The sequence below is a fragment of the Tachyglossus aculeatus genome, chromosome 3 (assembly GCF_015852505.1).
Source record: "Tachyglossus aculeatus isolate mTacAcu1 chromosome 3, mTacAcu1.pri, whole genome shotgun sequence".
Classification (NCBI taxonomy): domain Eukaryota; kingdom Metazoa; phylum Chordata; class Mammalia; order Monotremata; family Tachyglossidae; genus Tachyglossus; species Tachyglossus aculeatus.
In genome coordinates this window covers 74,058,459-74,085,741 of record NC_052068.1, presented here as the reverse complement: position 1 = coordinate 74,085,741, position 27,283 = coordinate 74,058,459, and the positions used below count along the sequence as shown (strand labels likewise).

Genomic DNA, 27,283 nt, shown 5'->3' with positions numbered 1-27,283 from the left:
GAAGGAGGTAAAATGTGGGGGATGGAGGGGGGACGAGGGGGAGAGGAAGGAAGGGGCTCAGTCTGGGAAGGCCTCCTGGAGGAATAGTACATTCGTGTGGGTAGACACAACCCCGGTCCACAAGGAGCTTACAGTCTCATCCATAAAAGAGGGGGCCTAGCTCCCCTGAAAGACACAAAGACCATTTTGCTTCCTTTCCATCAGGGTTAACACGGGGCCCTGTGACCAGCCTTTCTGGCAGAAATATGGCCAGCAGGCTTCTAGCAAAGCTCTTCCGATTCATTCATTCAATCGTATTTATTGAGCGGTTACTCTGTGCAGAGTACTAAGCGCCTGGGGAAGTACAATACAGCAATAAAGAGAGACAATCCCTGCCCACAACGAGCTCACGTGAAACTCTGGACTTCAAGCGTGTAAGGCATTTTTGTACTTCACCTGGCCCGATGCTGAGACCTTTGATTAATAAACCATAATTAATAAACCATAACGGAGCCATATTCAATTTTTCAGGCAATCAGGGGCCTGGATTCTGGATTCTCTCCGTCTTCTTGCTGTTTGCTTTTTTTATAAATTCCTCGGCTTTTCAGAATCGCCATGCGAGGGCAGGAGAGGAACACCAGAGGAGGAAGCGCAACTTCTGGTTAACAGTTCAATCACATTTATTTATTCATTCAATCGTATTTATTGAGCGCTTACTGTGTGCAGAGCATTTATTGAGCGCATACTGTGCCCAGAGCACTGTACTAAGACCTTGGAAGAGTGCAGTATGACAGATTTGGTAGGCAAGGAACTCACAAGGAGCTTGAAGTCTAGAGGGAGAGACAGATATTAAAATCAACAATGGGGATGTATATAATAATGTTGGTATTTGTTAAGCACTTACTTACAAGCGCTTACACTTGTATATGTGCTATGGGGCTGAGGGTGGGATAAATGAAGCAATCAATGGTATTTATTGAGCTCTTACTATGTGCAGAGCACTGTACTAAACACTTGGTAGAGTACAATATAACAGAATCAGTGGACACGTTCCCTGCCCGTAAAGGGAAAAATCCAGAAGGGAGGAGGAAAAAGGGATTTGAGAATTAAGTTGGGGAAAGCCTCTTGGAGAAGATGTGATTTTAATAAGGCTTTAAAGATGGGAAGTGTGTTCATCTGTCAGATATGAAGCGGGAGGGTGTTCCAAGCCAGAAGCAGGGCATAGGAAGGGGTCGGCGGCAAGATAGATGAGATTCAGTGAGGCGAGTAGATTGGCATTACAGGAGATGTTGCCAACTTGTACTTCCCAAGCGCCTAGGACAGTGCTCTGCACACAGTAAGCGCTCAATAAATACGATTGAATGAATGAATGAATGAGTAAAGTGGGCGGGCTGGGGTGTAGAAGGAAATCAGTGAGGTAAGATACGAGGGGCAAGGTCATAAAACCAAGGTAAGGAGTTTCTATTTGATGTGGAAGTGGATGGGCAACCACTGGAGGTTCTTGGGGAATGGGGAAACAAGGGTTGAACCTTTTTTTAGACAAATGATCACGCAGCAGAGTGACCTAAGGAGTGGAGAAAGACAGGAGACAGGAAAATCAGCAAGAAGGCTGATGCAGAAGTCAAGGCTGGACAGGATAAATACGAGGAGCAACCTGGTAGCGGTTTGGGTGGAGAGGAAAGGGTGTGGATTTTAACAACGTTGTGAAGTAAAACCAGCAGGATTTGGTGAGAGATTGACTATGTGGGTGGAATGAGAAAGACACGTCAAGGATAATGCCAAGGTTACGGCAGAGACAGGGTGAATGATGATGGTCTACAATGATGGGAAAGTCGGAGGGAAGACAGGGTTTGGGTGAGATGATGAGGAGTTCTGTTTTGTTCATATTGCCTCAGTCAGCCTAGAACATCTTGTATCACCCCAGAACAGGAAAGAGACTTGAGAATCAATCAATATCAATCAATCAGTGATATTCATTAAGCACTTCCTGTGTGCAGATCACTATACTAAATGTTCGGGAGATAAAGTAGGTAGAAAAGATCCTTGCTCTCCAGGAGTTTACAGTGTGTGATGGCCGAAATTTAGGGGACTCAGAGGGACAAAGATGCTGTCTATAGAGAGCAGGTTTTAAAGAAGGTGGGGCCAAGGGATGGGCAGAAAAAGGAGGAAGAGAACGGAAGGAGAGGAAAGGCAAGGAGAGGGAAAGAAAGAGAGTGGGGCAAGAGGGACGATAGTGAGAGCAGTAGTGGTGATAAGTGGTAACCCTGACTTCTATTTTATGTTTCCAAACAACCCATTTACACTCCTGTATAAAGGAGGTGCTCAGTAAGTATCGATGATGAAGGTGATGCTGATACTAATGATGCCAGTGAAGATGATGATGACGGGACCACCTCAAAAGCCGCCGTTGCCATCAAAAGGAAGTCATCTTCCTCTACTGCCCTTGCTGCCCAGAACCAGAATATTCTGACAAATAGGAATCCGAAGACCTTGATTCTAATCCAAGCCCTGCCACTTGTCTGCTGTGTGATCCTGGGCAAGTCACTTCATTCTGCCTCACTTAACTCACCTGTAAAATGGGGATAAAGACTGTGAGCCCCTTGTAGGACATGGACTGTATCTAACCTGATTAGTTGGTATCTACCTCAGTGCCTAGTACAGTGTCTGGAACATAGTAAGTGCTTAACAAAGATCGTTAAAAAAAATTCCCATCTCTTGGTCACGCTGTCCATCAGCTACCCTTTGTATTTGAGTTTTTATTATCATTTTTGGCTTGGCTTTGTTGATATGAATTTGTTTGGTTTCCACCTTTGTTCTCCCGCGTGTATGTGATTTCTGTCTTCCTGTCTCCCCCATTAAAGTTGAAAACTCCTCAAGGGTATATACCACATGACCTACTTGTATTGCGTTCTCCCAAAGTGCACCATCCGGTGTGTTATATATGATAATTTCCAGGTAGCTATCCCGGGTAACGGCAAGATCGTGGAAAGCCAAATCAGTGAAGGAATAACTAAGAGTCGTAGACTGATGTACACAAAGTGCTAAGGGTGGTTGTTCATTCATTCAATCGTATTTATTGAGCGCTTACTGGGTGCAGAGCACTGTACTAAGCGCTGTTGCATTGCCTGGTGGTTGATGTGAGTCGGAGAAGGCCACTTGGAGGAGAGGGAATTTCAGGGAAGGGGAATCTGTGGTGGATCACTGGAAGGGAGACAGAGTTTCAGACTGGGGAAGGGTCACAGGGGAAGGGGCGGGGTGGACGCAGAAGGGCCTGGGGCTGGCAGGTGCAAACCAGCCTCCAGCCTTGTGATAATCATCATGACGTTGGTATTTGTTAGGCGCTTACTATGGGTCAAGCACTGTTCTAAGCGCTGGGGTAGATGAAAGGTAATCAGGTTGTCCCATGTGGTGCTCACAGTATTAGTCCCCATTTTAAAGATGAGGGAACTGAGGCCCAGAGAAGTGAAGTGGCTTGTCCAAGGTCCCACAGCAGATGAGTGGCGGAGGCGGGATTCAAACCCACGACCCACTCTTCTAGACTGTGAGCCCACTGTGGGGTAGGGACTGTCTCTATATGTTACCAACTTGTACTTCCCAAGCGCTTAGTACAGTGCTCTGCACACAGTAAGCGCTCAATAAATACGATTGATTGATGGATTGATTGAACTCTGATCCCCCAGCCCGGGCTCTTTCTTGCCACCAAGCTAGCTGCGGCCTCCCAGGTTCCAGGGTCCAGCCTGTGTCCGGCGCCGGGGGTGGGGAGGATGGGGGTCCCTCCTGGCTGCGGGCCCTGCCCTTTGACCCATCCTGCTGGCCCATTCATTCAATCACGCTGATTGAGCGCTGTGTGCAGAGCACAGTACTAAGCGCTGGGGAGGTCCAAGTTGGCAACATAGAGAGACGGTCCCTCCCCAATAAAGGGCTCACAATCAATCAATCAATCGTATTTATTGAGCGCTTACTGTGTGCAGAGCACTGTACTAAGCGCTTGGGAAGTACAAGTTGGCAACATATAGAGACGGTCCCTACCCAACAGTGGCCTCACAGTCTAGAAAGGGGAGACAGAGAACAAAACGAAGCATGTAGACTGGGGGCCCACTGATCCCTCCGACCCCCGAAAGTCCTGGGCGGGGAAAGGAAGGCAGGGAGAAGGAATCCTGTCCTTTCCTCCCTCTTTCCCTCCCTCCCTCCCAGCTGTCTGGGGGCTTTGGGAAGGGGAGGGACGTGAGGAGGGACCTGCCCATCATCTCCCCGCCGGCTCGCACGACGCCCGGTCCTGGGCTTCGGGCCGGTTGGGCCCAGGCTGGACTGGCGGGGGGACAAGGGGGTCGGAGGGGGTGGCAGGAGGTGGCAGGGTGTCACAGGGGGTCGCAGGGGGTGGGAGGGTGGGGGGCCATGGCTGGGCAGGGGTCCCCAGTGCTGCTCCTCGCCTGTTTCCTCCTGCCTGGACTGCGACTCTGCCAAGGAGCCAACCTCCTGACTCTCTCCTTCCTAGGTGAGACCACCCCCCACCATCACCCAAACCCCCCACCCTCTCCTTTTCCCTCCCAGCTGGAAGCCCGGGGGGCCCCTTGAGCCCCTTTCACCTGGTCCTTAGGGAGCTGGGGGGCGGGAGAGAGGAGGGGGCTCGGTTTGGAAAATCTTCCCCCCCATCCCCTGCACCCCAAGCCCCGAAACTTCTCCCTCCCTGCCCAGAGGCAGAGCCAGGGAGCAGGAGGAGGAGGAGGAGAAACAAAGAGACACAGACCCCAAACGCAGAGACACAAAGAGCAATAGCCGGACAAGAAAAAAGAGACCCCCGGAGAGACCAGAGACCCCAAGCGATAATCAATCGATCAATCAATCGCATTTATTGAGCGCTTACTGTGTGCAGAGCACACAGAGGACCCAGAGAGACAGACAGACAGAGACTCAGAGAGACAGAACAAAGGTCCAGGGAGATGGTGTCTGGAGGCTGGGGCCTTTTCTCAGGAGCTCAAATGTGTGTGTGTGTGTATGTGTGTGTGTGTGTTTTGGGGGGCTGGGGGTTAAATAATAATAATAATAATGATGATGGCATTTATTAAGCTCTTACTATGTGCAAAGCACTGTTCTAAGCGCCGAGGAGGTTACAAAGTGATTAGGTTGTCCCATGGGAGGCTCACAGTCTTCATCCCCATTTTCCAGATGAGGGAACTGAGGCCCAGAGAAGTGAAGTGACTTGCCCAAAGTCACGCAGTTGACAATTGGCGGAGCCAGGATTCCCATTTTCCAGATGAGAGAACTGAGGCCCAGAGAAGTGAAGTGACTTGCCCCAAGTCACGCAGCTGACAATTGGTGGGGCTGGGATTTGAACCCATGACCTCGGACGCCAAAGCCCGTGCTCTTTCCACTGAGCCACGCTGTGTGGGGCTGCAAGAAGTCAAGGGTAGAGGGGCTGAGCCTAAATGGGTGTGTGTGTTTGGGTGTGTGTGTGTGTTTTGGGGAGCTGGGGGTTAAAATGAGTAGGGCTACAAGAAGTCAGGGATAGAGGGGCTGAGCCTAAATGGGTGTGTGTGTTTGTGTGTGTGTGTGTTTTGGGGGGCTGGGGGTTAAAGTGAGTGGGGCTACAAGAAGTCATCGGTAGAGGGGCTGAGCCTAAATGGGTGTGTGTGTTTGTGTGTGTGTGTGTGTTTTGGGGGGCTGGGGGTTAAAGTGAGTGGGGCTACAAGAAGTCATGGTAGAGGGGCTGAGCGTAAATGGGTGTGTATGTTTGTGTGTGTGTGTGTTTTGGGGGACTGGGGGTTAAAGTGAGTGGGGCTACAAGAAGTCATGGGTAGAGGGGCTGAGCCTAAATGGATGTGTGTTTGTGTGTGTGTGTGTTTTGGGGGGCTGGGGGTTAAAGTGAGTGGGGCTACAAGAAGTCATCGGTAGAGGGGCTGAGCCTAAATGGGTGTGTGTGTTTGTGTGTGTGTGTTTGTGTGTGTGTGTGTGTGTGTGTGTGTGTGTTTTGGGGGGCTGGGGGTTAAAGTGAGTGGCGCTACAAGAAGTCATCGGTAGAGGGGCTGAGCATAAATGGGTGTGTGTGTTTGTGTGTGTGTGTTTGTGTGTGTGTGTCTGTGTGTTTTGAGGGGCTGGGGGTTAAAGTGAGTGGGGCTACAAGAAGTCAGGGGTAGAGGAGCTGAGCCTAAATGGGTGTGTATGTTTGTGTGTGTGTGTTTTGGGGGACTGGGGGTTGAAGTGAGTGGGGCTACAAGAAGTCAAGGCTAGAGGGGTGGCAGTCTGGAGCCCCTGCAGAAATTTTGGTCATCCCAACACTCTATCCTTCCCCAGTTCGAATCCAGTCCGGAGGGGCTAGCAGGATCCCTAAATGGTTTGTTCTCTGGCCCCCTACACAACCTTCCTCCTCGGCGGGAGGGATGAATTTTCACTTTCCATGAACAGAGAGAGAGTCGGGGTGGGGAGAGAAGGAAAGAAGAGATCCCAAAGGGGAAGGCGGGAGAGAGGAAGGGGATGGGAGAACAGGGGGAAAGAAGGGAGAAAAAGGGAGGGGAAGGGAAAAGAGGGGTAGGGGAGGAGGGACTCCTGGATCCCGGGGCTGGATTGATTAACTGGATTGATTGATTGATTGGGAGGGATGCTTGAGAAGGCGTCTATCCAGCTCATCCCACCACCTCCAAGAAGAATAATAATAATGATGGCATTTATTAAGTGCTTACTATGTGCAAAGCACTTTTTTAAGCGCTGGGGAGGTTACAAAGTAAGCAGGTTGTCCCATGGGGGCCTCACAGTCTTAATCCCCATTTTACAGATGAGGGAACTGAGGCACAGAGAAGTTAAGTGACTCGCCCAAGGTCTCACAGCTGACAATTGGCAGAGTCGGGATTTGAACCCATGACCACTGACTCCAAAGCCCGGGCTCTTTCCACTGAGCCACCCTGCTTCGCAAGAAGGAATGCGTCCACTCACTCAATCGATAGTATTTCTTAAGTACTTGGTGCGCTGCACTGTACTGAGCCCTCAACCCTGCTCTCATGGAGTTTATTACAGTCTAACTAGTCTCCCAGGCTAGTCACTGCTCCATTCATTCATTCAATTGTATTTATTGAGCGCTTACTGTGTGCAGGGCACTGTACTAAGCACTTGGGAAGTACAAGTTGGCAACATCATTCATTCATTCATTCAATCGTATTTATTGAGCGCTTACTGTGTGCAGAGCACTGTACTAAGCGCTTGGGAAGGACAAGTTGGCAACATATAGAGACGGTCCCTACCCAACAGCGGGCTCACAGTCTAGAAGGGGGAGAGAGACAGCAAAACAAAACATGTTAACAAAATAAAATAAATAGAAGAGTAAATATGTACAAGTCAAATAAATAGAGTAATAAATCTGTACAAACATATAGACAGGTGCTGTGGGGAGGGGAAGGAGGTAGGGCAGGGGGGATGGGGAGGGGCACGTAGTAAGCGCTTAACAAGTTCCAGGGATGGAAACACCACAGCTTCCAGTAATTGTCATGTCTCCCAGTCCTGTTGAGACTGTGAACCCCACGCAGGACAGGGGACTGTATCCAAACCGATTTGCTTGTATCCACCCCAGTACTTAGTACAGTGCCTGGCACATAGTAAGCACTTAACAAATACCAAAATTATTATTATTATTATTATTATTATTTTGATTATTGACACTATTAGTGTGTCTGTGTCTGGACCCATCCTCTTTCCCTGCCTTCAAGGGCAGAGACAGGGTCTTCTAATTCCACTGTCACTCCCCCCAGCACCCAATCCAGGGTGGGTGGGTGTGTATCTGTGTGTTTGTGTGTGTGTGTGTGTGTGTAAATGCACGTCTGACCTGCCTTGTCTAGGCTTCAGCGGAAGCAGAAAACGGCCACACGCTAATTATTAAAAGCCTCTTTCATTTAAAGCTGGTAATAAAGTCCCCCACCTCCCCACCCGGACCTCCTGCCGAACAGAGTCTCTCTCTTTTTCAAAGAAGAAATAACACTTTATCCTTAGGGGGTAGCCATTTCCTTCTGATGGACGAGATTTCTCAGCTCCTTCAGGAGCACGGCCATGAAGTGAGGATGCTGCAACAGGAAGGACTCACTTTAATTCCAGGTGAGAGAGAGAGAGGAGAGAGAGAGAAGGGATGAGGGGAAGAAGAGAAAAAAGAGGAAGAGATGGGGGAGAAGGAGAAAATAGATTTTGTTGCAGAAGTAAACCAAGTGTGTTTCAGTCTTTTTTATCTTTTGCTTTCCTGTATATATTATGTACCTTGACTTTCCATTCTGCTACTTGTCCAAGGACCAGTTCCTTCTATGATAGAAACATCATAACTTATAGCTTTCTATGCTCTTGAAGATTCTAGTCTCACATTTGTAGATTTCCCCTAAAATCTTCCAGGAATTCCAATGTATGATGGCTATTACGAATTGTAGACTATAAATTATCTGTTTCCTCCTGCTTTGGGAAAACCAAGGAGAGAGTCCTTGTGACTTGAGTTTGAGACCACCTCCTTTCCCTTCCCCACAGCACCTGTATATATGTGTATATGTTTGTACATATTTATTACTCTATTTATTTTGTTGCCAACTTGTACTTGCCAACTTTTGTTGCCAACTTGTACTTCCCAAGCGCTTAGTACAGTGCTCTGCACACAGTAAGCGCTCAATAAATATGATTGATGATGATGATGATTTTATTTGTACATATTTCTTCAACTTATTTTATTTTGTTAATATGTTTGGTTTTGTTCTCTGTCTCCCCCTTCTAGACTGTGAGCCCACTGTTGGGTAGGGACCGTCTGTATACGTTACCAACTTTGGACTTCCCAAGTGCTTAGTACAGTGCTCTGCACACAGTAAGCACTCGATAAATACGATTGAATGAATGAATGAATGAATGCTGGGTAGGGACCGTCTCTATATGTTGCCAACTTGGACTTCCCAAGCACTTAGTACAGTGCTCTGCACACAGTAAGCACTCAATAAATACGATTGAATGAATGAATGAATGAATGTTGGGTAGGGACCGTCTCTATTTGTTGCCAACTTGTACTTCCCAAGTGCTTAGTACAGTGCTCTGCACACAGTAAGCACTCAATAAATACGATTGAATGAATGAATGAATGAATGTTGGGTAGGGACTGTTTCTATATGTTGCCAACTTGTACTTCCCAAGCGCTTAGTACAGTGCTCTGCATACAGTAAGCGCTCAATAAATACAATTGAATGAATGAATGAACGAATAAGACAAGAGATGCAGTATCTTACTGACATCCAATTTTCTCTCATGCCCTAACTGTTGGATGTTGAAAAGAATGTGCCAGGGTCATTTGTTCTGGAACGATTCTCTTGATTGCCATTTAAATTTTGTGAAAGAACAATCAATCAATGGCATTTACTGAGCACTGACTCTGTGCAGAATACTGTTCTGTAAGAAAATGCCCCCCCAAATCGAAGGACGTGGTCCCTTCCCTTGGTCAATCAATGGTATTTATTGAGTACTTACTGTGTGCAGAGCACTTTATTATGCACTTGGGGGGCTACAATCAATCAATCATATTTATTGAGCGCTTGCTGTGTGCAGAGCACTGTACTACAGTGCGATAAAATCAAAAGATGTGATCCCTGTCCGCAAGGAGCTTACCAAAGGGCTTGCAATCTAACTAGGGAGTCAAGCAGACACAAATTATCAATCAATCAATCATATTTATTGAATGGTTACCATGTGTATAGCACTACACTAAGTGCTTGGGAGAGTATAATATAACAGATCCGATAGACAGGTTTCCTGCCTGTCAAGAGTCTACAGTCTTGAGAGGGTATTATCATTATTATTATTTGTATTTCCCAAGCGCTTAGTACAGTGCTCTGCATACAGTAAGTGCTCAATAAATACGATTGAATGAATGAATGAATGAATTATTTATAAATAATGGGAACAGGAGGAAGGAGCTCTTTATTATGCTTTTGTTTTTGTTCTTTTTGGTATTTGTTAAGTGCTTACTACATGCCAGGCACTATACTAAGAACCTGACTAGATACAAACTAATCAGGCTGGACCCAGTGATTGAGAGAAGCAGTGTGGCTCAGTGGAAAGAACCCAGGCTTGGGAGTCAGAGGTCATGGGTTCTAATCCCGGCTCTGCCGCTTGTCAGCTGTGTGACTTTGGGCAAGCCACTTAACTTCTCTGTGCCTCAGTTACCTCATCTGGAAAATGGGGATTAAGGCTGTGAGCCCCTCATGGGGCAACCTGATCACCTTGTATCCTCCCCAGCGCTTAGAACAGTGCTTTGCACATAGTAAGCGCTTAACAAATGCCATCATTATTATTATTATTATTATTCTCTGTGCTTCAGTTACCTCATCTGGAAAATGGGGATTAAGGCTGTGAGCCCCTCATGGGGCAACCTGAACACCTTGTATCCTCTCCAGCGCTTAGAACAGTGCTTTGCACATAGTAAACACTTAACAAATGTCATCATCATCACACAGTGGGTGTCCCACATGGAGCTCACAGTCTTAACCCCATTGTATAGATGAGGAAACAGAGGCACGGAAGTTTAGTGACTTGCCCAAGATCACACAGCAGACAGGTGGCAGAAATGGGTTTAGAACCCAGGTCCTTCTGACTCCCAAGCCTGTGTTATAGCCACAAGGTCACTCGGCTTCTCACTGCGGACAGGGAATGTGTCTGCTAACTCTGTTGTAATTGAACTCTCCCAACCACTTAGTTTAGTGCTCGACAAATAGTAAGCACTCAATAAATGCCATCAATTGATTGGTTGATTGATAAAGATATAACAATATCTTCCTCCCTTGCTTCCTCCTTCCTTCCTTGCTCTCTTCCTCCCTTCTAGACCCTACTGAGAGCTCACCTCCTCCAGGAGGCCTTCCCAGACTGAGCCCCTTCCTTCCTCTCCCCCTCGTCCCTCTCTCCATCTTCCCTCCTTCCCTTCCCCACAGCACCTGTATATATGTATATATGTTTGTACATATTTATTACTCTATTTATTTATTTTACTTGTACATATCTATTCTATTTATTTTATTTTGTTAGTATGTTTGGTTTTGTTCTCTGTCTCCCCCTTTTAGACTGTGAGCCCGCTGTTGGGTAGGGACTGTCTCTATATGTTGCCAACTTGTACTTCCCAAGTGCTTAGTCCAGTGCTCTGCACACAGTAAGCGCTCAATCATCATCATCATCAATCGTATTTATTGAGCGCTTACTATGTGCAGAGCACTGTACTAAGCGCTTGGGAAATACAAATTGGCAACATATAGAGACAGTCCCTACCCAACAGTGGGCTCACAGTCTATTGATTGATTGATAGCAATAGTAGCTCAAATATGTCAGAGTGGTATTGATGAATAAATACTTGATTGTACACTTGAAAATACATCTAAATACATAAGTGCTCAGGATTTAAGTGTATAGTGATTCACCATGAACTTCCCCAAATTCCAGACAGCTGACTAGATTGAAGGGGGCAAGTGAAATGCCCTCCTTCCTCACATCCGCCAAACTAGCTCTCTTCCCCGCTTCAAAGCCCAACTGAGAGCTCACCTCCTCCAGGAGGCCTTCCGAGACTGAGCCCCTGCTTTTCCTGTGTTCCTCCCCTTCACCCCTATTCCCTCCCTCTACTCTACCCACTTCTCCACCCCACAGCACTTGTGTATATTTGTACATATTTATTATTCTATTTATTTTATTCTATTTATCTTATATATTTATTTTATATATTTTATATTATTCTATTTATTTTATTAATAATGTGTATATATCTATAATTCTATTTATTTACCCTGATGCTATTGATGTTATTTTTTCGTTTTGTTGTTTATCTCCCCCTTCTAGACTGTGAGCCCATTGTTGGGTAGGGATTATCTCTGTTGCCAAACTGTACTTTCCAAGCGCTTAGTACAATGCTCTGCACACGGTAAGCGCTCAATAAATATGGTTGAATGAATGAATCCTTCAAATGAAATAAACTGGATGCCCAATTCTTGTTAATCTGAGAGCTTCTGCAATCTACTTTATTTTTACACTGCTCCTTATCCCCTCCAGCAGAGAATGAACAAAAGAAGCTCAAATCAGTCCATTTTGCTACCTGCTTGCTGTTCTTCAGAAATTCATTCATTCATTCAATCGTATTTATTGTGTGCTTACTGTGTGCAGAGCACTGTACTAAGCGCTTGGGAAGTACAAGTTGGCAACATACAGAGATGGTCCCTACCCAACAGTGGGCTCACAGTCTAGAAGGGGGAGACAGAGGACAAAACAAAACATATTAACAAAATAAAATAAATAGAATAAATATGTACAAGTAAAATAAATAAATAGAGTTATAAATACATACAAACATATATACATATATACAGGTGCTGTGGGGAAGGGAAGGAGGTAAGATGGGGGGATGGAGAGGGGAGAAGGGGGAGAGGAAGGAGGGGGCTCAGTCTGGGAAGGCCTGAGATGAGATAACTGGGATGGAGAAATGATGTAGAGGTGCAGGAGGTTAGCATCATTGGCTAAATAGTGCAAAATGAGTTAAGTAGCTCTCATTCATTCATTAAATCGTATTTATTGAGTGCTTACTCTGTGCAGAACGCTGTACTAAGTGCTTGGGAGAGTACAGTACAACAGTAAACAGACACATTCCCAGCCCACAACAAGCTTACAGTCTCAGGGTGGAGGATTAATGTAAATAAATAAATGACAGATCTGTACATAAGTGCTGTGGGGCTGGGAAAGGGGATGAACAAAGGGAGCATGTCAGAGTGATGCAGAAGGGAGTGGAAGAAGAGGAAAGGGGGGCTTAGTCAGGGAAGGCCTCTTGGAGGAGAGGTGCCCTCAATAAGCCTTTGATGTGGGGAAGCGTGATTATCCAATTTTAGCTCTCCTTCGTCAGTCTCTATCGCAGATTTCTCTGAACTGGCCGCAAAGCTCATGGCAAGTAGCAAATTCAAAGAACGGTCACCTGTATACTGCATTTTGAACAGTTGCTAGGAAAGCAGGCCAGCAGAGGCTAGATTCACACTGGTAGACAACTAACCATTCCTTGACAGTCCCCACACTGGATCTGTCCACAGCGGGCCCTTCTTTCCCCTGCTAGCAGCCCTGATGAAGGGAGGGTAAGTCATGGTGTGACCACTGAGGTTGGGAAGCTGGGACAGAAAAGTCCTCCCCGTCACCTTCAGCTCAAACCCACTCCAACGGAAGGACTAGACGGAGAAAGGGGAATCCATTCGAACTCTCCTCTGGAAAAGCTAGTCGGGGGAGTTCTGCTTTTCTGGGAATAAAGGACTGCCTATCCTTTGTAAACTAGAAGTCCTTCTAAAGACTGTGGACACGGCTTTCCAATGGCTCCAGGAATCAGATAACAACAATGGGAGTAGAGCCTGGAAGAAACATGGCATTGCCCATGGACACTGCTCTCCGAAGAAAGGGGATTTCCAGAGAAAATTTCATCAAGAAGATGGAATGTGGTGGTCTCTCTGCCCTCCATACCAAGCACACTTCCACAGGCTACACCAGGTCAAATTCAAGACACTGACTGCCAGTTTTTTTTTTTTGATAGAAGCCTTAAAAAAAAAAACTCTTCCACTGCTTTGCCAGAGAAATTGGTTAGACGTTTTTGAGCCAGCTAAAACATATAGGTAAGTAACTGCTGATACGACTTAGGCATTCATCCTGAAATTCTAGAAGTGTGGCCCAGTGGAAAGAGCCCGGGGGTGGGAGTCAGAAGGACCTGGGTTCTAATTCTGACTCTGCCACTTGTCTGTTTTGTGATCTTGGGCAAGTCACTTAACTTCCCTGTGCCTCAGTTACCTCATCTGTAAAATGGGGATTAAGACTATAAGCACCATACCGGACAGGGATTGAGTACAACCCAATTTGCAAGCACTTAACAAGTACTACAACTACTATCATTCATTCATTCAATCGTATTTATTGAGCACTTACTGTGTGCAGAGCACTGTACTAAGTGCTTGGGAAGTACAAGTTGGCAACATATAGAGACGGTCCCTACCCAACAACGGGCTCACAGTCTAGAAGATGGGCTCACAGTCTCATTATTATTATTATATTCAAATTGTCTATTAACTAGCTAACTCTGAACTCACATTTCTTCCAAGAAATCTCTGAGGAAGTCACTCTAATATAAGAAAGGGCCAAGTTAAAGATCACTTTAACCCATTTCTTGTGCTCAGCACTGTAGGGGACATGAGACAGAGGGCTTTTTTTTTTTCCTCACCAGGAAGAGTCGTCAGGGAGGATCCTAGAGGCATCCATTTCATGGCCATAGCAGAGGCAATCAACACCATGGGATTCATTCAATCATATTTATTGAGCACTTACTATGGGCAGAGCACTGTACTGAGCGGTTGGGAAAGGAGCAGCATGGCCTAGTGGAAAGAGCAGAGGCTTGGGAGTCAGAGGTCATGGGTTCTAATCTTGCTCCTCCACTTATCAGCTGTGTGACTTTAGGCAAGTCACTTAACTTCTCTGTGCCTCAATTCCCTCATCTGTAAAATGGGGATTGAGTCTGTGAGTCCCACGTGGGACAATCTGATTACCTTGTATCTACCCCAGTGCTTAGAACAGCGCTTGGCACACAGTAAGCACTTAACAAGTACCAATATTATTATTATTATTACTGTGTTTGCCCCAGCTCTTAGAACAGTGCTTGGCACATAGTAAGCACTTAATAAATACCATAATTATTATTATTATTACAATACAAGAATAAACAGATGCATTCCCTGCCCACAACGAGTTTATAGCCTAGAGGCAGACAGACATTAATATAAATAAATAAATTATAGATACATTCATATGTGCTGTGGAGCTGGGAAGGGGAAAGAACAAATGGAGCAAGTCAGGGTGATGCAGAAGGGAGTGGGAGAAGAGAGAAGGGGCCCAAAGTTATGGGCCTGTGAGACGGAAAGGGTGGTGGTGCCGTCTACAGTGAGGGGAAAGTCACGGCTTGGATGGGAAGATAAGAAGTTCTATTTTGGATGTGTTAAGCTTGAGGTGATGGGAGGACATACAAGTAGAGATGTCTTGAAGGCATGAGGAAATGTGAGACTGCAGACAGGGAGAGAGATCAGGGCTTGGAGACATAGATTTGGTAATCGACCGCATAGAGGTGGTAGTTGAAGCCAAGGGAGTGAATGAGTTCTCTAAGGGAATGGGTGTAGATGGAGAATAGAAGGGGACCCAGAACTGAACCCTGAGGGACCCCACAGTTAGGGGATGCAAGGCAGAGGAGGAGCCAATGAAGGAGACTGAGGATTAATGGCCAGAAAGGTAAGAGGAAAACCAGGAGAGGACAGTGTCAGTGAAGCCAAAGTTGGATAACGTTTCCATTCATTCATTCATTCAATCATATTTATTGAGTGCTTACTGTATGCAGAGCACAGTACTTGGGAAGTACAAGCTGGCAACATATAGAGATGGTCCCTACCAACAGTGTTTCTAGGAGAAGTGGGTGGTCCACACTATCGAAGATAGCTGAGAGATTGAGGAGGATTAGGATGGAGGTGGACTGGGCAAGAAGGAGATCATTGGTGACCTTTGAGAGGGTGGATTCTGTGGATTGAAGGGGATGGAAGCCAGATCGGAGGGGATCAAGGAGAGAATTGGAGGAGAGGAATTTGAGACAGTGGGTGTAATCAAGTCACTCAAAGGTTTGAAGAGGAATGGTAGGAGAGAGATGGGGTGATAACTGGATGGAGCCGTGGGGACAAGGGAGGGGTTTTTTAGGATGGGGAAGACATGAGTATGTTTGAAAGCAGTGGGGAAGAGGCCATTGGAGAGTGAATGGTTGAAGATAGCTGTTAGGGAGGGACGAAGGGAGGAGGCGAGACTTTTGATAAGGTGTGAAGGAATGGGGTCAGATGAGGAGGGGTTGGTTTTTGAGAGGAGGCAGGAGATCTCCGCTAGAGCTACTGCTGGGAAGGATGGGAGAGTTGAAGAGGGGGCCGGAGTGGGGAGGGACTGAGGAGGGGCAGGGGCAATTTTAGGGAGCTCACATCTGATGGTGTCAATTTTCTTAATAAAGTAAGTAGACCGTTCAATGAGGGCAAGGGAGGCAGGGGAACAGGGAACTTGCAGCCCTGGAGCCGCTGGGGCCAGGGCAGGGCCCACCTTTATTTCTCTCTCTTCAATGATTAATTCATTCAATCGTATTTATTGAGCACTTCCTGTGTGCAAAGCACCGTACTAAGCACTTGGGAGAGTACAATATAACAGACACATTTCCTGCCTACAACGAGCTTATAGTCTAGAGGGGGAGACAGACATTCATATAAATACATTTTGTCCTTTCCTTCTTTCCTCCCTTCTCCCCACCCTGCCTGCCCCAAGCCCTACTCGGACAAAGTCTTCCCTCCTCAGCACTGCTCCACCCTCAAGTTCGCCTCTGGGCTCAAAATGAAATGCTCTGATCCTTGCTGATGTGATTTCCTCAGTAGCTGGGACAAGTTCCATGTCTTGACAGTTATATAATTAAACTCTTTGAATTAGACTCAATTTTTTTTATGTTCTTTTTTTTTTCGGGAACGCGCTTAGGTTTAAAGCCTAAGAGGTCCGGAACGTACCAAATTACCACTTGGTCTTCCAGTGAGGACTATAAAAGAAAGTACTTAAAAGATTTTGAGGACTATCAAGAAGAATTTCTGCTGGGCAGGTAGTATTGCTTATTATTTTACGTAAGTATATTGTAAAACCAGTTTGAGCCGTGCTCAAAGAACAAATCTTTATATTTGCTGATTCTCTTGACTTGGGAGGATGTCTAAAGGTGTGGGACGTAGGCAGTGAACCTCACAATTTAGTTTAGGACACCTTTGCCCATCCAACCCATGTCCCAGAACCGTGTATGTCATAAACTAGAACGCTGTAGTTGAGCCCCCCTCAACTTAGCCTTCAAAGAACCATTCACTCATTCAATCATATTGATTCAGCGCTTACTGCATGCAGAGCACTGTACTAAGCGCTTGGGAAGTACAAGTCGGCAACATATAGAGACGGTCCCTACCCGACAACGGGCTCACTGAGCTCTTTGGTGGCCAGTACCAACTATAAAATGATCGGATCTCCCCCATTTCTGGAAACAACGTCTGTTTTTGTCTCCCCTTCCCCGGCCCTTGGATCATTTGTGTCCCTGGAATGCCTCCGGTTTGGAGAGATTGTCCTCGTTAGTTAGGCTTGGCCATATTTTAGTTAGTATGGAACTGAAATGCTTAATGAGTGCCAAAAAAAACGAAAAGTCAAAAAAAACCAACCACAAAACCCTCCAACAGCAACCTATTCCTCTCTGTAGCAAACAGAAACTTCTGGCTACTGGCTTCAGGCTCTCCGCAAGTCCTCTTTTTTCCCTCCTGCCCTCATCACCCATTATTCCCCAGCTCACGTTTTTACTCTCACTCTTGCCTCTTCTGTTTCCATCCCATTGTACACGACCTTCCCTCCGCCTGCAACTCTTCCAACTTCAGATGTGCCCCACCGCGTTCCTTTCCCACATTCAAAGGCCTCCTGAAATCCCACCTCCTTCAGGAAGTCTTCCCCAACTTATTTCCACTGCCCCATGTCATGTCATCTGCTGACATCCTTAGTTCTAATGCAGATTTCCATTTGTTTAGTTCTTTTTTAGCTTTATTTTGCGGCTACCGGTAGTCTGTATGCATTTCCTTCAGCTCCCTTTGTGTGTAAAAGGATCTGGGTCTGCCTGTCTCCCTTATTAGAGAGTAAGGTTCTTGAGGGCAGAGAGATTGCATTTCTCTTACTGCATACTTTCAAACACCTACCAAGTAAGACACCAAAAATGACTGGACAGTGAAGGAATGAACTTGTTCCACCACTAAAACCCTTCTCCGGAAACGTCTCCCTTCTTTTACAGAAATTACTTTAGCCGTTTTTTGGATTTTATGGGGCATCTCGCCACCCAGTGCAGTTTCGTCTTAAACAACTCGGATGTTTTGGACTTCCTTAAGAACCAGGAGCTGGACCTGCTGGTCCTGGATGCCTTTGATCCTTGCACCTTCCTGATTGCTGAGAAAATCGGGCGTCCCTCCGTCGCCATCCTGCCCACCTCGTTCAACTACCTCCCGGTTTGGCATCCCAGCCCGCTGTCTTACGTGCCCATCCAACAATCCTCCTTAACTGACCGCATGGGCTTCTGGGGGAGAGTGAAGAACTGCCTGATGTTTCTTTCTTCCCCTGTGATTCAACGTCAGATCCAGGCTCAGTTTGATGCCGTAATTAAGGAACATTTCCCAGCAGAGGCCAGACCTTCGCTGCCAGATCTTTACCGAAAACCAGAGCTGTGGATGGTCAATTCTGATTTTTCTTTTGAGTTTACTCAGCCTCTTCTTCCAAACACGATTTATATTGGAGGCCTAATGGCAAAACCTGGCAAACCATTACCCCAGGTAAATAAACTCACCCTCGGCTGCAAGCACCTACGTACGTATCCGTAATTTATTTTCCTCTGTCTCTCCCTCCAGCCTGTAATCTCTGTTGTGGGGGGGAACGTGTCTACCAACTCTATTATACTGTACTCTCCCAAATGCTTAGTTCAGTGTTCTTTACACAGTAAGTGCTCAATAAATCCCACTGATTGATAGATTGATTGATTGATGAGGTTGGGTTGACCATTTACAGTCCAGCGGAGTAGGCTGAACGGATCTGGATTCTCTTTACCAACCGGAGCGTTGTGTTCTTGCCGCCTTTTTCCAGGAGTTTGAAGACTTTGTAGCTAGCTCTGGAGAAGCTGGCTTCATCTTGGTGACCCTGGGCTCCATGGTTGCTTCTTTCCGGGTCTTGGAAGTCATGAAGGAGATGAACGCTGGGTTTGCGCTCCTTCCCCAAGCGGTCGTATGGAGATTCCAGCATTCCCAATGGCCTACAGAGGTTCCTTTGGCCACCAACGTGAAGATTGTGGATTGGCTCCCCCAGAACGATCTACTAGGTATCATAGTCATTCCTTGTAGCTCTACATCTCTTTGTATTTCTCCAAAAACGCTTCCACACCGATGACCTCATTTTGCCCTAGTAGCGATACTGCTTGTTGAGTGCCTGCAGCGTGCAAATCACTGGGAAAGAATGTAGGAGTGAGATATAGACACAGTCCTGGACCCCATCGGGATTATAATCAAAGGGTAAGGAGGGGAGGGGCATTGCCAAAAGACTGTAAGTTTCTTGAAGGCAGGGATCGAAATCACCAATTCCACTCTACTCACCCTACACTTGGGACAGTGCTCTGCACACGGTAAGTGCTCAGTACATACTAAGGTTTGCCTAATAAAAGCCCAGGCTGCCTATAAATACTACCAGACCAGCAAGATTTCAGGTTTCTCCTGGCTTAGATCCATAGTCTCACCAATGCCCCACAGATCTGTAATTTATTTATTCATATTAATGTCCTTCTCCTCCTCTAGCCTGTAAACTCATTGTGGACAGGGAACACGCCTACCAACTCTGTTGTATCGTACTCTCCCAAGGGCTCGGTACAGTGCTCTGCGTACAGTAAGCGCTCAATAAGTACCATTGACTGGTTGATGGATTGATTGATAGTCATTAAGAGTTCCAATGGCCCCAGAGTTGAGGTTGACAGCTCAGGCCGCTGCTCTGACCGGACTGGACTGGAGCAGGGGCTGATGAGAGTCTTCACAACAATCTGGGCAGCAGTGTGGCCTAGTGGAAAGAGCACGGGCTGGGAGTCGGAGGACTTGGGTTCTCATCCTGGCCCTGCCAATTCTCTGCTTTGTGACCTTGGGCAAGTCACTTAACTTCCCCGTGCCTCAGTTTCCTCACCTGTAAACCGGGGATTAAATCCAACTCCTTCCTACTCAGACTGAGAGCCCCATGGAGGACGGGGACTGTGTCCAATCTGGGTTATCTCGTTCTACCGCAGACTTGGCACGTAGTAAGCACTTGACGAATAATATTAAGAAAAAAATAACTGTGAGGAAGGGAAAAGCAGGCATTGTTACCCCCTCCATTTCTCAGACAAGGACAGGCCCAGAGATGTTAAGTGACTTATCCAAGGTCACCGAACAGTCCAGTGGCAGAGCTGGGAATTAAACCCAGGTCTCCTGGTTCCCAGATCCCTGCTTTTTACACTATCCTCAAATGGAGGGAATATTTGCTGCCAACTGTAGCAGATCCATCGGTCTTCTCAAAATGACTTTGGCAGATGAGTATCTAATTGTGCAGAGAGGCACTGCTTAGACAGTTCAGTTATCGGAGGCATCCATAGAGCAAAGCCACAGTGCCAAAGGCAGAAGCCTACAGAAGGAGGCCAAGGAGAATCTGGTTTGAAAGTTTGGGAGCGGATGGGGATAGGGAACAAAGAGCAGAGAGATTCAACATCAGTGTGGGCGTATTTTCCTATTATTCTCCTTGTTGATAGTGTGAGAAAGCACCGTTATGCCCCGTGCCATTATTTTTTTTAATGGTATTTGTTAAGCGCTTACTATGTGCCAGGCACTGTACTAAGCACTGGAGTACATACAAATGAATCATGTTGGATGCAGTCTAGGTCCCACATGGGCTCACAGTCTTAATCCCCATTTTACAAATGAAGTAAATGAGGCAAAGAGAAGTTAAATGACTTGCCCAAGGTCACCCAGCAGACAAGAGCAGAACCAGAATTAAAATCCAGGCCCTTCTGAATCCCGGGCCCATGTTCTACCTATTAGGGAAGCAGCGAGGCTCAGTGGAAAGAGCACGGGCTTGGGAGTCAGAGGTCGTGGGTTCTAATCCCGGCTCCGCCACATGTCTGCTGTGTGACCTTGGGCAAGTCACTTCACTTCTCTGAGCCTCAGTTTCCTCATTTGCAAAATGGGGATTAAGATTGAGAGCCCCACGTGGGACAATGTGATCACTTTGTATTCCCTCCAGTGCTTAAAACAGTGCTTTGCACATAGTAAGTGGTTAACAAATGCCATCACTCTTATTATTACTAGGGGTGTGAAGACAGGGGAATGCAATTTATTTATTCTTTCTTGTGATCTCAGAGCTCAGATCGGGTAGCTCTCAAGGGACAACTGTGGGTTGGTTTGGCCCACTCCAACAGCCCTGGAGTCCGCTCTCCCCCCGACCCCCGGGTGCTACCTGCGTCATTCCTCCCGCACCTGCCCTGAGGGTCCTTCCGCTGACCCAACCTGCTTTCTTGTCTGGGGGCAGCTCATCCAAGGGCCAAACTCCTCGTGACTCACGGTGGGTTAAACAGCGTGCTGGAGGCCATCCACCACGGGATCCCCATGGTGGGCATCCCGCTCTTCGGAGACCAGTTCGACAACATGGTCCGCGTGGAGGCCAAGACCCTGGGTGTCACCATCCCGGTAGCACAGCTGAAGGCGGAGATGTTTGCCCACACGATGAAAAGAGTCATAGAAGACAAGAGGTATGTTCCCGTCCGGGGCTACCAAAGCGTCTCAGTAAGTGATGGAGTGGCTAGTAACGGTACATGCTGAAGGGACCGGATTGGGATACACGTTCCCCCGCCCCGTGCCCCCCTCTAGACTGTGAGCTCATTGCGGGCAGGGAATGCCGCTGTTTACTGTTGGACTGTACTTTCCCCAGCACTTAGTACAGTGCTCTGCACACAGTAAGCGCTCAATAAGTACAAATAATAATAATAATAATAGCATTTATTAAGCGCTTACTATGTGCAAAGCACTGTTCTAAGCGCTGGGGAGGATACAAAGTGATTAGGTTGTCCCACGTGGGGCTCACAGATTTAATCCCCATTTTACAGATGAGGGAACTGAGGCATAGAGAAGTCAAGTAACTTGCCCAAAGTCACACAGCTGACAAGTGGTCAGCTGTCACTGGTCAGCTGTGGTCACTGCTGAGAGCTCACCTCCTCCAGGAGGCCTTCCCAGACTGAGCCCCCTTCCTTCCTCTCCCCCTCATCCCCCTCTTCATCCCCCCATCTTACCTCCTTCCCTTCCCCACAGCACCTGTATATATGTATATATGGTTGTACATATTTATTACTCTATTTATTTATTTATTTATTTTACTTGTACATTTCTATCCTATTTATTTTATTTTGTTGGTATGTTTGGTTCTGTTCTCTGTCTCCCCCTTTTAGACTGTGAGCCCACTGTTAGGTAGGGACTGTCTCTATGTGTTGCCAATTTGTACTTCCCAAGCGCTTAGTACAGTGCTCTGCACATAGTAAGCGCTCAATAAATACGATTGATTGAAGTGGCGGAGCCGGGATTTGAACCCATGACCTCTGACTCCAAAGCCCGTGCTCTTTCCACTGAGCCACGCTGCTCAAATGAATGAATTACTTCAGCTAAATTGAACAAAGTCTTCAAGAACTTGAATAGTAAGGGAGAGCCACTGTCTTCTGTTTCCACAGAAGGCAAGGCAAGACAGGGGTGGGCTTACATTGCAGCAGGTGGGAATTAGGTTAGACGAACAGTCGACAGATAATGGCTCACGTTACTAGCGCCGGGGAGGGAAGGGGACTGTGGGATCTCCTGCTTCTCTGGAGGTTTGGAGAAAAGAGCAGACAGTGGTCTTTGGGAGATGACTTCTTTTCAATTCTAGCCCTCAGGACCAGGCTAGGCACTCCATTCATTCATTCAATCGTTTTTATTGAGCGCTTACTGTGTGCAGAGCACCGTACTAAGCGCTTGGAAAGTACAAGCACACAGGCGATGTCCAGTGCAGTCCAACCTGCACAGAAGTGATTAATAAATACAATGAAATAAGAGGAATAGAGGTAAAGATAAGGGACACAGAGAGGAGGAAAAAAAATACAGTTTCTATGGAACCTCAGTGACCATATTCACCAGACCACCTCACATTCGAGACATTAAGGTCACATCTCCTCCAAGAGGACTTTTCCAATTAAGGCCTCTTTCCCCAGCTCCCTCTCCCTTCTGCATCACCTATGCACTTGGGTCTGTGACCTTTGGGCATTTGATATTCACCCCACCCTCAAACCCACAGCACTTATGCATATATCTTTAAATAATGTATTATCAATTATTTATTTACTTTAATGTCTGTCTCCCCCGCCCCTAGACGGTAAGCTCATCGAGGGCAGGAAACGTGTATTCCAACTCTATTGGATTGTACTCTCACAAGTGCTTGCCCCCCCGCCCCCCAGCCCCATAGCACTTATGTACATATCCATAATTTATTTATTTATATTAATGTCTGTCTCCTCCTCTAGACTCTAAGCTAGCTGTGGGCAGGGTATGTGTCTGTTTATTGTTATATCGTACTCTCCCAAGCACTTAGTACAGTAATTTGCACACAGTAAGCAGTTAATATGACTGAATGAATAATTATGTTGCCAACTTGTACTTCCCAAGCGCTTAGTACAGTGCTTTGCACACAGTAAGCGCTCAATAAATACGATTGAATGAATGAATGAATGAATACAGTGCCCTGCACATAATGAAAGCTCAGTAAATACCAGGTACTGCTCGCTAGAAATTAAAGTGATATTTAAGGACTGTCCTTCCTAATAATAGGAAACCTCAACAGAATCCCTGAAAATTGTAGAAATGGTGGAACTAAGGGGGAGGAATTACCGAATTTCCCCAAACCTGGCCTGATTGAGCCTCAACATATCTGAGCCTCAGCTGTGAAAAGAGAAAAAGCATCCCAAAGAGAAGCAGCGTGGCTCAGTGGAAAGAGCCCGGGCTTTGGAGTCGGAGGTCATGGGTTCAAATCCCGGCTCCGCCGCTTGTCAGCTGTGTGACTTTGGGCAAGTCACTCAACTTCTCTGTGCCTTAGTTACACTCATCTGTGAGCCCCATGTGGGACAACCTGATCACCTCGTAACCTCCCCTGAGCTTAGAACGGAGCTTTGCACATGGTAAGCGCTTAATAAATGCCATCATTATTATTATTACTACTACCCCACATACATCCCGCTTGCCCACGTACAACCTGCTCAGGTGGGGCTTCTCCATTAGGAAACGTCAGCGGACGCTTCTGGGTGTGACCAGCGCTTTTAGATGGGCAGGCTTGAATGCCAACCGGGTGAAAAATCAAGTTGCTGAGAATTAACATCCCTTCTCCCCCTCCCTCCGGCCTCTCCGGCCATCTTCCGTGGCGCAGGTATAAATCCGCGGCGGCAGCAGCAAGCACGATCAGGCGCTCGCACCCATTTCCGCCCGCCCAGCGGCTGGTGGGCTGGATTGACCACATCCTGCAGACGGGCGGCGGGGACCACCTCCGGCCCTTCGCTTTCCAGCAGCGGTGGTACGAGCAGTACATGCTGGACATCATCTCCTTCCTTGTGGCGCTCGCCCTGGCCTCCGGATTCCTCTGTGTGATGCTGGGGAGAGTGGCCTACCGCAGGCTGTGTGGACTCAGGAAGCTCAAGCAGACGTGACCGGGAAAACCATCGGGCGAGAGGCCGAGTAGCCACGGAAAAAGACCACGTTGGCCAGCTGTCCTGACCTGTCCCGACCTTCTCATCGGACGTGCTCTTGAGTGGTCCGGTTTTGTACCGGGTTTCTCCCTGCCAGCCCCGACCATTCAGTACCCTCTGCTCTTTCCCTTGGCCAGGCCTCTGTCCTGACCACATTTCTCCCCCTCTCAGAGCTCACCAGGAATCCCCCTGGACCAATATTACCCTAGATTGGCTCATTCCACCAATCTACTCCATTCCTTACCCAATTCACCCCCCATCATTTCTCCCTGGGCACTTCCAGTAACCTGGTGAATTAAATTTCCTTCTAGACCTGAGGTTTTAGCCTTTCCCTTCTCCATGCTTACTGCTCTTGCAACTGAGTGCCTAGAAAGTCCTCTTTATCATTATAATTGTTGCTGTTGTTGTGAATTCAAGAACATGCTGAGATACCTGGGAGCTGCTTCCCTTAATCTTCTTAGTAGGGAAAAAGAAGAGTTCTTGCAGACACTCGGGAAGCGGGATGCCTTTGCTCGTTCAGTGTAATAATAATAATAATTACGGTATTTGTTAAGCACCTACTATGTGCCAGACACTGTGCTAAGCACTGACACTGTACTAAGTGCTGTACTGAGGGTCCACCTTGCCTCCTCCTCCAATCTCTGCTTCGGGACAGAATGGCCAGTTCTCGAGAGAAGCACCCCCTTCCTTATTAAAACCATTCACAAAAAATTGTGATATTAACATATTCCAACACACAAGCCCTATTTTGCCACATCTTGACTTCAATCAACGGCATTTATTAAGCACTTACTGGGTGCAGAGTGTGTACTAAAAGCTTGAGATAACAGCTTGTTTGATTGTTTAATGGTATTTGTTAAGCGCTTTACTGCATGCCAGGCACTGAACTAAGCACTGGGGTAGATTCAAGCTAATCAGGTTGGACACAGTCCCTAAACCACATGGGATTCACAATCCTAAATCCTATTTTACAGACGAGGTAACCGAGGCACAGAAAAGTTAAGTGATTTGCCCAAGGTTACACAGCAGACTAGAACCCAGGTCCTCCTGAATCCCAGTCCCATGAGCTATACACTAGACCACACTGCTTGCCCTCAAGGAGCTTACGATCTAGAGGGAGATTGTGATATTCTCTATCATTGCCCTTTTTGCGTCTCATATCCATCTTCTGACTTCCCTATAAGCAGTTTCGCCTTCCTGCTTCTCCAGGAAAGAGCAAAAGCCAGAGCAATTTTTATCTGCAGCTCATAATCATAGCTTTTAAAAGCACTCACTCAGTCACTGGTATTTACTGACCACTTACCGGGTGGAGAGCACTGTACTAAGCCCTTGGGAGAGTACAATATAACAGAGTTGGTAGCCCCATTCCCTACCCACAATGAGCTCACAAAGGGGGGGGGAGAATGAAAACACACCCATGGGCGGCCCAACTCATTGGTTCATGTGACCAGAAAGCCTTTGGCCAGATGAGATAACAACAGACTGTGGGGTCAGGGAGAGGAGAAGGGATGGGATAGGTCTTCTGGAATGCAGTCCGTCAATCAAGTGGACATGCAGGTTCCCTGGGGGGCACTGGGACTGAGGATTCGGGATAGGACCGGACTCCAGAAATAAGGGTTTTGTTTGCTGCTGCTAGCTTTGGACTGAATGGCGGATTTGTCCCCAGAAAATCTGCTTGCCTATCCACCAGATACCTGCCGCTAAGCAGAGCCGACTGCTAGGGTTTGGCACTAGGCAACCAAAGTTAAATGCCCCAAACTAAGTCACTTTGTGCCTAGTAGTAGTAGTAGTAATATTTACTGAGCACTTACTGTGTGCAGAGCTCTGTACTAAGCACTAGGAAAGACTGGGAAAGGTGGGAATTTGGGGCTCTACTATAAACTCCTTTATGGCAGGGATTCTGTTTACTGTACTTTCCCAAGTGGCCAATACCGTGCCCTATACTCAGTTGGGGGGCCTCAATATTTAGATTGAAATAGCCCTTTCCTAAATCAGACTCCAGCCCAGCATATCTGGGGTCCAAACCATCCACACTCATCACTTCATCCTTGAGACTCGGTGAGAGATTTGCAGATCAATTTTCCCAAGGCATCCGTGCCTTAGTGTGAGAGGCGATCTTCAAGTCCGTGAGAATGGCAGGACCAAAGCTTCCAGGCTAACGGATTCTCTTCTCCCAGAAGCCCTGACCCACATACAGAGTTCACAGTCTACTGAGTTCCTGTGCAGGCAGGGATTTCCAAACAAGGACTGGCCGAAATCTATGGGGGAGGAGTTGGGGAAATGGGCAATGATTATAATGATGGTATTTGCTAAGTGCTTACTATGTGTCAAGCACTGCTTTAAGTGCAGGGGCAGATACAAGCTACTTGGGTTCGAAACAGTCCACTTCCCATTTGGGGCTCACAGTTTTAATCCCCATTTTACAGATGAGGGAACTGAGGTACAGAGAAGTTAAGTGACTTGCCCAAGGTCACACAGCAGATAAGTGGTGGAGCTGGGATAATAATGGTTTTTGTTAAGTGCTTACTATGTGCAAAGCACTGTTCTAAGCACTGGGGGGATACAGGTTGATTAGGTTGTCCCATGTGGGGCTCACAGTAATAATAATAATAATAATAATAATAATAATGGCATTTGTTAAGCGCTTACTATGTGCAGAGCACTGTTCTAAGCGCTGGGGAGGGATACAAGATGATCAAGTTGTCCCACATGGGGCTCGCAGTCTTAATCCCCATTTTACAGATGAGATAACTGAGGCTCAGAGAAGTTAAGTGACTTGCCCAGGGTCACACAGCAGACATGTGGCGGAGCTGGGATTCAAACCCATGACCTCTGACTCCAAAGCCCGGGCTCTTTCCACTCAGCCACGCTGCTTCTCTAATTCCCATTTTACAGATGAGGTAACTGAGGCCCAGAGAAGTGAAGTGACTT

The 27,283-nt window shown here is 46.9% G+C and overlaps 1 protein-coding gene across 1 annotated transcript; it reads left to right on the top strand.

Moving 5' to 3' along the window:
* The first annotated feature begins 4,374 nt into the window (after positions 1–4,374).
* On the top strand, positions 4,375–24,370 carry LOC119925676 (UDP-glucuronosyltransferase 3A2-like). The gene is made up of 7 exons (XM_038744050.1): positions 4,375–4,474; positions 7,954–8,055; positions 16,513–16,630; positions 17,840–18,371; positions 18,679–18,910; positions 21,130–21,349; positions 24,037–24,370. Exons 1-7 carry the CDS (start codon positions 4,375–4,377, stop codon positions 24,311–24,313), a joined length of 1,581 nt encoding a protein of 526 aa, XP_038599978.1. The 3' UTR covers positions 24,314–24,370.
* Positions 24,371–27,283: the final 2,913 nt, after the last annotated feature.